Source organism: Clarias gariepinus, chromosome 13 (assembly GCF_024256425.1).
Source record: "Clarias gariepinus isolate MV-2021 ecotype Netherlands chromosome 13, CGAR_prim_01v2, whole genome shotgun sequence".
In the NCBI taxonomy this organism is placed as follows: domain Eukaryota; kingdom Metazoa; phylum Chordata; class Actinopteri; order Siluriformes; family Clariidae; genus Clarias; species Clarias gariepinus.
This window is the reverse complement of record NC_071112.1, coordinates 4075001-4087918: the sequence shown is the minus strand read 5'-3', so window position 1 is coordinate 4087918 and position 12918 is coordinate 4075001. Positions and strand designations below refer to the sequence as shown.

The 12918-nt window shown below is 36.9% G+C and overlaps 1 protein-coding gene across 3 annotated transcripts in view; it reads left to right on the top strand.

Annotated features, from left to right (window-relative positions):
* The window catches only part of larp1b (La ribonucleoprotein 1B), a 55609-nt gene that overhangs the window by 15620 nt on the left and 27071 nt on the right, over nucleotides 1–12918 (top strand). For 2 of the 3 annotated variants that reach the window (XM_053509648.1, XM_053509646.1), the window contains exons 2-4: nucleotides 4148–4209; nucleotides 8145–8204; nucleotides 11029–11245. In XM_053509648.1, coding sequence (XP_053365623.1) covers nucleotides 4148–4209; nucleotides 8145–8204; nucleotides 11029–11245 — 339 coding nt within the window. The remainder of the gene's footprint in view (nucleotides 1–4147; nucleotides 4210–8144; nucleotides 8205–11028; nucleotides 11246–12918) is intronic. The other variant, XM_053509647.1, reaches the window with a different exon arrangement.

Here is a 12918-nt window from a genome sequence, read left to right as displayed (position 1 = left end):
TTATTAGAGACGCGCGCACACACACAGGGTGTTTTTTTTTTTTTTTTTTTTTTTTATAAATGTAAAGACAGGACTGGTTTTATGTGTGCGTGTTCCCTAAAAAGGATAAATGTCCAAACAGTTTGTGAGGCTATGGTTGCTCAAGACAAGTGTTTCCTTACTGGTTCTTCGAAACCACAAAGCTTTTTTTTTTTTTTTTTTTTCACTGATCTTTAGAAACAATTTCGGTCTTTCTCGAAAGGTGATAGCCTTGTTAGCAAACTTTTAGAAACTTTTTCCTCACTAAAAATATTTCGCCATTCCTATTAGAGTATCCATGCTACGAATGGCATGGTGCCGGGTCTTTTTATCTGTCTATCTTTTAAAAACCAGCTGATTTGTTATCTATCTAGTAACAAGAGAGAGGAGCGACCATCAGTGTTGGGCTTAATGCTTTAAAACAACACTGCAAATACCACCGGGGCCCCTTTCATTCTAATGGTGGCTGTGTGTGGGTTTAAATTTTTTTTTTTCGTGTTTGTATGTGCAAGCCATTAAAAGCCCTGCATCGTGTCGTACAGGAGTTAATGTTTGACTGACGTGGAGGTTTGACCTTGTGCTGCAGGTGCATGAACGGCACTTTCTTTTCTTTTTTTTTTCTTTTCTTTTTTATCTGCCAGCAGCCACGTGCTGATAATAGACCACGCCACATGAAGTTAGAGCGGAGGGAGTACGCCGAGTTCAGTGTCAGCACACTGACTGTGGAAGTTTGTGTGCGTGTGTGTGCTGTTTTTCAGCTTTTTTTTTTTATCTAGGGCAAATGAACAGCCAGTTACATTCATTTGAGTATTTGTTCAGCGCCAATGCTTTATTCGAACTTGCGCATTTCTCTTCATATCTGTCAGTAATTGCAATTTGTTAAAGGTAAAATGTTGAACTTTGGCCTTGCGTCTGTTGGCGTCATTTAGTGGGATGTTTAGAAATATTGTGTGCATGGATTAATCCTGGAATATCAGGGACAGCAGCTGCTTTGAAATATTTGATGTCTACGTTATAATCGATATCTGCGTATCTGTACATTTAAAAAAAAAAATAATAATAAAAATAAATAAATAAATTAGGTGTCCAAATTATGAGTTAAGACTTGTACTTGTACATCTGCTAACGATGGGAATTATCATGGACCTCCCGATACGACATTGCGATCCTGTTAGTAGCCTTAAATCTGCCTTTTTCTCCAAACTTTGCCAGTGAATTACTCTCGAAACCCATTTAAATCTTTTTAAACAAACTTACACAAGTCTCAAATCACCTGAGCGCTAATTACACTTGAACTCCAAGTTGGGTTTCGAGACCTTGGAGACATTCGAGGTGGTAAAAAGTCGCTGTTTTGTTTTATAATCCTACAGGTGGCGCACTCTGAAGTATTCACACATTTTCATCCCATGTGGTAGAAGTGAGTCATTTGCTGCGTTTGATTAGAAATAATGATGGATGATGACATAAGAGAGAGATGTGCTGATCAGTAACAATGTAGCTTTTTTTTTTTCATTTGAAGTTAAATGTCTAACTCTTGTATTTGAGGTTAGTTTGGAGTGTTTAACTGCTGCGCTTGGCTTTTAGGTAAGTAATGTTATAAAGAATGGGCTACATTTAATTACCCATGTAAATCTAAGGTGTAAGACTTTTGTGTTATGACAACTTGTTGTAAAAGTTCCGAAGTTCTTAACAAAGTTGAAAAAATGTAATATTGAATCAGGGATATTTATAAAATCGTAATGCTTGCTTACAGAATCGCAATATAAATTAAATCTGCACACATGAGTATCGGGAGGTGACTGGTGATTCCCATCCCTACTGAAAATGTCCTGAAAAATCAAGTGAAAATGTAAATCAAGTCTTGTTAAATGTCTTTTAACATGATCCACGCAGTAATGTGGTGTTCAAGATTCTGTATCTCGACACTATTTGCACTTAGATGTTTAATATTAAAGTTTCAGAATTAGAGCAAAATAAAAAGTTTCAGAATTGAAGCAAAATTCTGATCTAAAATAAAGGAAGCTCTGATGTAATCTCTTATCTCCACTAATCCTCTGGCAAAATTGCATTTCAGGTTTGTAGTCACTGCACCCCATCCCAGCCCCGCACACACAACCACACGTGCACACACCCAGGGTGGGGCCTAGAGCATGCTAAAGCTTGAGTTACGCTCCAATCCAAACATTATTTTCACATGTTCAAAGCATGGGAATGTATCAGAGCATCACAAAGCACAAAGATAAATTTATCATGGTTGGGGCACAGATCACTGTGTTTTTGGGATATGAACACAAGATCGTGTCTTCTGAATGACACCCACGTGGAGCCAATACGAAGAGAGAGGGAAGTGGATCTGTGAAGTAGCAGGTGTCTTGGGAGTGGTTTAGTCATAAAGGATTAAATTCTCTAGTACAGAATAAGACACTTAAGGACATGTCGCTATAGGAAAGTAATCTTTACCAGGGTGGTGTGATACTATAACCGCTCTAAAGTGGATTAATATTACCCGTACCGTCATTTCCTGTTTTTTTTTTTGTTTGTTTTTTGTTTTTTTGGTACTGCAGATGTAAAACATTTTTGGTACTGCAAATTAACAACTTTATATACAAGTTTATCGTAAAGTGTTATGACACAAGTTCGTAACAGATTGTGTTATAACAGGCTGTCTGTTACTTTCTCTTTATAGAAATGTATTGCTATATCCTGAAGATTTTTACCAAATTGGAAACTTGCTGCCTATTACAAAGCACTAATGTGAAAACGCCATGAATTTTAATATGATGTAATAGATATCCTCAGCTTGGGGTGCAGTTTCTTTTAGTTAGCTCTACTTGAAAGTAAAGTTTGTCGAACAAAATGATGCCCGCATGATTTCAGTACAAATTGATACTGATACCCAGACAAAAAACAAGAAATCTTGCAGTACCTTTTTCACTGCATGCAAAATCTCTCTAAATCCTTCACGTTACTGATAGTCTAAATAATAGACTAGCCTGTCCAATGTTAATGCTTAACTAAAACCCCCAAAAAATTCTGATTAGCCTTCTGATCAGAACATAGAGCAATCAATATCCAATCAATATTTAAATAATTCCATTGGATAATCTCTCTCTCTCTCTATTTATTTATTTATTTATTTTTTAAAGTCTTATGCGTAGGAATGGGTTTCTGTTTCAGTGCTCCCGAGAATTCCTCCGTGAACAATCGCCTTTGTTCTGACCTGACGTCTTGATCAGAATCTCAGGAACGAGGTGATACCACTGTTCTGCTTTACTGTGACATACCGTACTGATAAAGGTTTCAGAAAGCTCACATGATCTAATCAACACTGGCTTTCTCACAGGCTTTGAATACTCACTTGTGTTTACCAATGAGTATCAGAATACTTGGGTGATCATTAAGAGTACGTTTGGCAATATTTATTTATCAAAAATTAAGTAATTGACACACTCTGCACAAATTCCGGACTATGTGTATATTACCTGTAATAAAGTATGGTATTTCTAATTTGTCTATAGTGTACAACTGGATTGTGCTTTGTGATTTGGTTAACATTCATGCTATGTCTAATATATTTGGTATTTTTGAAAAAACGCTAAGAGTGACACTCACTTCCCTTCCTACTGTATCAATTCTGGCTGTGATCGGCTTCTGTATCCTGACTCGATCCTTTACAGAGTATGCTGTATCGTTCCTGGGACCACCTCCTCAAGCGGACTCAGAAACGGGTTCCGAGTGCGGAACGATTGTGTTTACACTAATTAAAATGAACCAGCCTCTGGGTCAAGTGTCCTCAGAAATGATTCTGTTGCCCTAGTGTGAAGGCGCCCCCAGGTTTAAGGATGAGCTCCAGACCTCCCACAATATTACACAGGATAAGTGGTGTAGAGGATGGATGGATGGATGGATGGATGGATTTTAATAGATCTTGATAGTTTCCAGGTCTGTGATCATAGCTTATCAAACCAGTTAAGAGTCTCAGAGGTGAAACAGTGCAATAAGACAGTCAGATCTTGCATCTTGCACCAGTTTTCTTATTTTTAAGAATTTTTACGAATTTAAAGTCGGGCCTCATCATTTTTAAGCAGAAACATCACGTCTTATCTTGTTTTGTTTTTTTTGTCGACAGAATCCCAGAACTCGGCCAAAGTGGTACGTGCCAACAAGCCCAGATCCAGGAAATCCAGTAAGGTGAGTGATTACAATCTTGCAGCGTTTGTTATTTCTTGTATGCTTAAAGGACCTTTATCTGGTCTTTAAATGAGAAATTATGGTGTGTTCTAGTAATAGTAGAGGTATTGGGCAGCTTTGAGATGCACTGAACTGATGTTGTATACTTTTGAAGCCAGAGTTTATTAGCTAGTAGCACAGCATTGACCTAATTTAAGTACGAGTCATTCAGTGGAGTTGATGTTAAGAGCAGACCACACCCCCATGACCAGTACAGTCAATCAAATTTTATTTCCCTTCCCCATGACCAGTATCGTCAGTCAAATTTTAGTTCTCCCCCATGCAGTTCCTGCTTCCAGCACTACAGTCACCAGTTAAACCGGAGTAACTAGCACCAATAAAAACACGTTGCCAAGATAAGTCTAGTTTCTGCCAAATTGTTGTTCCCACCAAATATGTTTCAAAAACCAGTCAGTAGCTCAGCGTTAGTTTTTGCTCCCAGTGTCGTTTCCATTTCCAAAACCATTTGCCAGTCAAACTGTAATGTCTACCCAACCAGAACTAAACTCTTTGGTCAGCAAGTCTCATGTAAGCGGACGTGGTACGTCCATGACGGGGTGCCAATAAACCACACACACACACACACACACACACACACACACACACACACACACACACACAAACATTCGTGCACTACAGGCAGTTTGGGAATGCCAGTCAGCCTAATCTGCATGTCTGTGGACTGGGAGAAAACCAGAGTACCTGGAGGAAACCCTCCAAGCAAACCCTGATCCAGGAGGGTCAAGGCGACAGTGCAAACCTCTGAGGCACCGTACTGCCCCAGTAGAATCAGTCAAACTTTATTAGTGCTGCATTAAACTAAGCCAGGTGATGCAGTAATAAATTAATCCTGTAAATAAAAACTGTGACCCTAATTCTGGAAGGATATTAATTTATTGCATAATAAAATCAGACTGTCAGGTTGTACTTGGTACTGGAGTTAAATCCAGTTACACTAAATGTGAACTTTAATCATCCCACACCTTTTTGTATCGACATGAATACTCCTTGCTGTCAGTTGTGATTATAATTATTCTAATATTCCTGCTTAGTTAAATTCAGTTCCTTATCCCTCTTCCTGTATATAATTCTACGGTGGTCATCGTGTTGTCTTGTGTAAAGTGCGGTTTGATGGACTTGCGGAGGTGAGTCTGTTGTCGAGGTTATGATACCTGGACGGAGGTCAGCAGCAGCCAATCACATCTAAGTTCACTTTGTGTTTGTGTACAAGTGTGTTTGAGTCCACTGACTTTTGTGTGGGTGTTTTTTTTTTTTTTTCCCTTTTCCTTTTTTTCTTTCTTCATTTTTTAGTGTCAACATTAAAGTTTAATGGTTTCCCTGGGACTGGAGTTTTTTCCAGAAAAAAATAAGATAAGCAAATGTTTAAAGCTTAATGCGAATTTCAGTAAAATTTTCATATAAATTGCTGAAAATGGCTTAGAGCGATACTGTGTTCTGTGTGCACACTAGATACAGGAGTATTTTTAGTTAATTTTAAGTTAATTCATTTCATCTTTTTCTTTTTTTCTTATGGCTTTTAGTTTTCATTCAGTGCCAACAAGACAAGGATGAATTTATAGCCAGTGTTAAAGTAAAACTGCTGTTAACATGGTCATGTTCTATTCATTCAAGTAATGGCCAAGATAGTCTTCCATTCAGGTTGTCTTTAATATTTTCATTTACAGAGCTGACACAGCTTCTTAGGAAACAAAACCTTTTCTTTAGGCTGTATGTAGGTTAAAAACAACACCACTCTCAGTCACGTGAGGAGGGACTTGGATTATCCTGCCCAGTTGTGCAAAGAGAGACAAAAATGTGCGATGCTATAAGGTCACGCAGAGGAAAAAGCAAACGGAAATCATAAATCTGTCAAACATCCTAGTCAAGTTCATTCTATAAGTGCCTACTTTTTAATTCTGTTTCATTTTAGGGGTCCAAGCACTTTTGTCTCAAAACTCTTGTTTATGTTCAGATTCTACTGTTTATCTGCTAGTTTGTCTCCAATGCTTCTTTTATTTTTATTCTTTTTTTTTAATTCTCAATCCTGTGTTTTTCTAGATCACCCACCTTTCCTTCTTCCTGTCATTTTTTATAGTTGGTCTGTTATGTTGCTAAAATAAAGATTATAAGGCGTAAAAAAACAAAATTTGCCAGAAAGGTACAGAATCCAGTCTCAGACTCGGAGAACGGAGTCAGTTACAGTCATTTTAATGCTGACACTTAAGCCCGCACAGCCCACTTCAAGGCAAGTTCATTGCCTTTTAGCAGATGAAAGCCTTAAGGACAATGTTATGTATATAAATATACAAACCTTAATTCAAACTTTTGAGTTTGAATGTTCCTCACAAATTTGAGTGGAAAATATTAAGAGTCGTAGTTTTATGCCGATCTTTTAGCAGTATGAATCTCACAGGTCAGATGATCCCAGCAGGAGTCCTAACATTAGATGTCGTAATAATGTTGCAATTGATGCTAGATGTATTTTTGAAAGTGTTGAAAGAATGATTTTGTTGGAAGAACAACCCAAACACATTGTTGCAAATATAACCACAAAACAAACACGACCCTTAATTTTCTAACAGGTTTTAGAGTTCTGATCCGGGCTTGAGACGGATGCAACAGCTTCCCACACACCGCGAGTCTATCACATGGCGAAATTGATACGTTAAGAATTGTGATTCTTTTGTGTGAAAAAAACAAAAAAAAAAAACACTACACTCCAAAAGCCTTTTATTTTTTAACTATTTTTTTTATATTTGTAATACAGATAAACCGGTCGATCAGCCAGTGACCACACTAAGATTTTTAAAATAAAATAAGGTGGCAAATTTTAATTAAATTTGCTGGCCAAACTAAATATTTCACATTGCTGTTTAGTTGACACAACATGTACCCAGTCCAAAATCTCACTCAAACTGACTTAACTTGTCTCTAATTCAAATATTTATCAGTTGTGGGTCCAATTACTTATATTTCTCTAGGCACACCATTAACTTGGCACACCATTCCATCTACTCAATAAAAGTGAGTAGTCTGGATAAAATCACGGGACTGCATCTCAGAGAAGGTAAATTGCTGTGGCCCAGCTTAATTATTTTTTTTTTAGCTTATTCAGTCTGTGTCTTCAAAGTTTTCAAGAACACTTTGTCTCTACAAATGGTTCCCAAAACAAATATCGCTGTAAGAAGTTGGGCCAACAATACAATATTCATTCGTTTAACATTTATCTCTAGTTGGATTCAAAAAATAAAAAATAAAGCAACATATCAATATTATCACAATGACTTTAATGTTGACAAATTAACATCACCACTGTTGTGACAACTAAAAAATTTCTACTTTCGTGGAACTTGATCAGATTGTTATATGTAACTAATGTTTAGTTAATTGAACATATGATTTAAAATTCAGTCACATTTCATCCTGCTTTTGTTCAGATAATTTTAACAAAACTCACCACACTGATGGATCATTCCATAATAAAATTAGGCTGTCTGTGGCACTAGATATACAAAGTCCAAAGTTTACATTCCTGCTTGGTTTTTTTTTCCCCTGACTTGTTTAGTTTAGTGTGATTCTTGCATCACATTCATTCTCAGATTAAGTCTTGCTTAATCATATAATGACCCAAGACATGAAGACTTGTATATCTGTTGCTTTGATGCTGTAAGGGCTGTATTCTAAGAAATGCTTGGACCCCATTAATCGCTTCTTTCTTTGCATCACTTGTATGTGTTTTTGTAACAAAAGATTGCACATGAATAAAGTAAGTAATTTATTAATTGTAATCATTTATTAAGTTCTTTTTATTAATGTCAGTGTACATAATGGTATTTTAATCATTGTGATTTTTTTTTCCCTTTTTTCTGTTTCTGTGGCTCTTCACCCTTATCAAGTCGAGTGATTTCAGTGACATCACCAACTGGCCTACTCCTGGAGAAATAGCCAATAAAGAGGTGAGGGGGGAAAATGTTTTTATATTTACTCACCCACTTATACATGCATTACCAGAAACAGGTTTGCATTTATTTTCTTCATTCAAAAATATTAGATATGATATGATTGATGGGTGCATTTGCGAAACCCATCAAGCTTCATAATGAAACTGTCTCTCATGAAGACCTTCCCAGGAAAGCAAGACCCGAAATGACCTCTGCTGCAGAGAAGTTCATTTCGAGTTACCAGCCTCAGAAATTACCAAATAACAAACAGCATCTCAGATTAGAGCTGTTATAAAGGATTTACGGAGCAGAAGTAGCAGATACATCTCATTATGGACAATTTTTTTTGGACGTCATCAGAATTGCTTGACAGTGTAGAAAGAAATAATAATCAAGAACGACCATGGATACAAACTTTTGACTGATCGCGTACACAAACTCAGAGTTATTAGAGAGAACAGTTAAAATGCTGTCCCTCTGAATTACAGAGCTCGTCCCCGTTTGTTCCTGTGTTTAATGTTATACATTTTTCAGTTTTGTGAATGACGGACTGGCTCATTACACACGCTCATTACACTTAATTGAGACTGAACAATGTAAGAGGGACAGCTGTGACTACCATCACATTCGTCCTGAGTTACACAGGAGCTTTTACTCTAGAGAGAACCGTATGAATGCTTTAAACACATGACACACCATTGTTTCATGCTTTATTAAGCGCTCAAATGACGCATCCGGGCAAACGTTAGCCTTGGGGAAAAAGACCTTGATGTACTGCTGTAGAAAATGTATTGATGGATTGGTTAAGGAGATCTTTTTCTTAGTTTACAGAGCAGTGTCTGAACATTTATGCGGTTTCGCTGTGGAATCCTACAAGCTCTGACATGTTTAGATGACAAAGAATATAAAATACACAGTGCTCTTTAGGATACTAAGCAAAAATTTATGGATGAACTGAAGCAGTGGGAGGTTTGTATTATACATACAGGCACATTGCAGGGTTTTATTTAAACTGTAACATAGAGGCAACAAGAACTGCCAGCCTGAAAGCATCAAAACCTGCCTTTATATGGACAATATTTCATTCGATTTAAACCATTCTAACATCCAGTTGCTTGTTCACATGGAGGCTGATCCAGTTAAATATGCATTCGCAAGCTCAGAGCAATTATGGACCTATTATGCAAAAATAAGCTTTTAGTCTATTTTAGATTTTCAGGTTCAGGCACATGGGGCGGGGGAGGGCCTAAAATAAGAGAATCTGATTCACCCCCCCCTTTTGTGACCTCATATACACCAAGGGACCCACCCTCAGCTTAGTTCAGTGCTCAGCTCCGCCCAGCCTTATGTAACTCCGCCCAGTTCTGTTCTCTCGGTGCCATTTTTTTTAAAGATCAATAAATTCAATAAATAAGTATAGGCTAGTGAGTAGCTTCTGATTTCTAATGTTAACCTAGCATTTATCCTCTCTTAAGAATACCTCTGTTGGCCATTAGCGGTTAGCAATAACAGATATACCAGAATAACCACTTAAAACTATTACCTGGCAGTCTTTAGCTCTAGATTAATAATTAGTGGCTAACTCGGCCTTCTTTAACGTCTGTTTTAAGTTTAATGTCACTAAATATTAAGAATAAGTTAACGCTCTATTTTGTTCATTAAAAGTGCTGGTGGGTAAAGGCTAAAAATGCATATGAAATGCGCGATATGGTCCCAAACCTAGCCGTTTCTGGTCCCTGGTGTTCTGATTGGCTAAGAAACGAAAAAGTGAACCTGGTCCTATTGTTGGTTCAGAGCCGGTTCCATAGTGAATCTCCTCAGAACTGGCTTTGTTTTTCTATGGAATAGAGAGTCACGTCATTACATCAGTGTATACATCATTGTCTACGACAAAAGAATAAATAAATAAATAAATAAATAAAATGCTAGCAGCAAAAAAAATGCCAGTGGCAAGCACAACAGGAACAATGGCGAACTTCAACATGGCCTAGCCAACATGACTCTGGCTTTATCATTACTAGAAAGCATTTGAGCTGGCCATTTAATATTGAGTTAAATTTTTTTTAAAGATGGCGGCCATGAACTTTAATTGTTCCATAAAAGTTAGGAGATTTCCCGGAACCGCCTTGGTGGAAAAGCGGTATTAAGTTCAGACTCTGCATTTTGTGAGATGCCCCCACGATGGGCTTCATTGCAAGTTATTATTCTCTACTTCTTAAAAGGACATCGTAAAAAGACAGAGGGTAAGTTTGTAAAACTCGTATAACCCAAACAGCAACATGCTAATTCACCTTACTAACCTGCTTGTCTATTACTGCTTACAACCATATATTTTTTTATATTATTATTATTATTAACGGTGAAAGTTCCTCAGTAAAGGACGTCAAATGGATTTTGCATGCGTGCAAAATTATATTTATACCCGAGGGTAACAGCACATGATTAAAGGCTGAGTTCTTGGGAACTAAGAGCTGATGAGCTGTGTTAGCAAGAAGAATTTGTTTGCAGTTATTTAAAATATTCCTTAAGTGTGTCTGTAATTTTGGTGCATAGTATATTTCAAAGAAAAATAAAAAAGTTATTTAAATAAGAAATTAATTTTGTAAGTCCTTGTTTAATCTAAAATTGATTGATTTTTTTTTTTTTTGCCTTGTATTTGTCTTTTGTTCTGTTGTTTGTTAGTGCCATACATAAGCAGGTCCTGAAAAGGAACTTTGGTATTAGAATGCTGGCCAGCTGGGGGGGAAGAAAAGCACAACTAAGTTTTCTGGTGCCTTTCACTAATTAATTTATTTATTGATTTAATTGATTAATTCCATCCACCGCTCTATTCCTCCAGCAGCAGCAGAACGCACTGAACACACAGGGTCAGAAAGTCCCAGCCGGGCGGAGAGAGAGAAGGAGGGAACGCGGAGGAGAGAAGAGGGAGAAGGAGAGCGGGAGTGACGGGAGCGACAGTAAAGAGAACAGGGAGGCACAGCAGGAGACGCATCTAACCACCGAGCTGGAGAAGGAGGCAGGCAAGGACGGTCAGAGCAGCGTCCCCCGCAGGAGAGGTGAGACTCGTGCCTACACTCACGACCTTGTGCACTCATGAGTGAGTTCAGGAAGGGGAAAACCAAAACTTTTCTGTAGTCATTGCAGAGTTATAAAGGACTGTTTACAGCTGCTCACAGGAGTAACATTCCTCAACATTAAATGTAACAAAGAATGAATAAAAAGTACTGTTTTTCAAGGACTAAAATATTAACGTTGTAAAATGCCCAGGAGCGATTGCTCCCCCGTCCCTCCGCTGGCCGGCGTTCACATTCTTTTTGTTCTCCGTTCTTGGGTACACTTTGCTTCCGTGTCCAATTCGATCCATGTTTATGTTTACTTTTATTAAAATTAACCAGAATTTGCGGTCAAGTGTTCTCGAAAACAGAATCCTGGGAGGTCTGTAATGTGAATACGCCGTAAAGAGATATGTTATTTTATAGAGCAGTGGTCTTGTTTAAAATACTTAGTATTTAGAGACTATGTAGTATAGTATACTGTCCTAAGTATAGAGTATAATGAGAAAAGGCAGAGATTTTGATTGCTCTAATTAGGCGCTTGTAACAATACACAGATCCGCCATAAATTCCAAATCATTAACGTTAAAGCCAATTAGGTTTTAGGTTCCCCTTGTGGCCCCGTGGGTGAGCCCTGTGTGCCAGTGATCCTGTCAGTAGTTTACTCTTATATAATTTATAATCAGTGCTATTTAATTCACCTGAAAATCAGAGCTCACAATAGTTTTTGAGCCTTTTTTCAGTAGGCTTTATCCTTTAAATGATTCATTTAGCGTTTCTTCAGGATAGTGTAAAAAGGAGTCTTATGTAGAATACTTAATTTTATTTAACGGCACTAATTAACCTTAATGAGTCACTAATAGCTGCAGAATAAGTGCAGATATGAAACGTTGCACTGACGTTGCACTAAGGTGCAAAAAACAGTAATTTTTACAGCATGTTCAATTTTGTAATGTGTTAATTGTTTTTTTGTTTTCACTTTATTTGTATATAAACTATTTTAAAGTATAGGTTTTTAATTGTGTAAGCATTTTAATTCTTCACACTTAATCTGCTTGTTATTTCTGTATTTATTATAATTGCTGTATGGTGTGTTGTGTAAACATTTATAAAAAAAATCTGTTTTTCTGTGTAGTTTTGCATTTATTATGCATGAAGTAAACAGAAATAAAAAACCAAGTGCAATGTTATTTCGGGAGTCTTAGAGGAGGTTAAAGAGTTAAGAGGTTTATTTTGTACTTTAATTTATTATCCTTAATATAATATTCAGAGCTGTTATACTGGATAAATCTGTATATCTTTCTTAATTGGGACACTTTAATGTCAGTAAGTGGGAGAGCGCAGTTATAACTGGGGAAATAAAAAACAATAAGGGTTTAAAGGTAAATTGTAACTTTCATGTTGTGAAGTAACTCATCTGGGGAAGAAACAAAACCTCATGCTGAGAGAGCGAGCTTGTGTGTTTTGAATTAGCCAGAGTAAATCCACGAGAAATTTGTTTAATTAGATTTATGAGGTCGTTCTAGATAAAAAAAAATTAAGATAGATAAATTTTTAGAAAGATACTTTTATTGATATTTTTATTGTTTTTATATTGATATTTTTATTGCTCTCTCAAACATTTGGGATCACTTGCAAATTTCTTTGTTTTTGTTCACTGATTAATTTTCTGCATT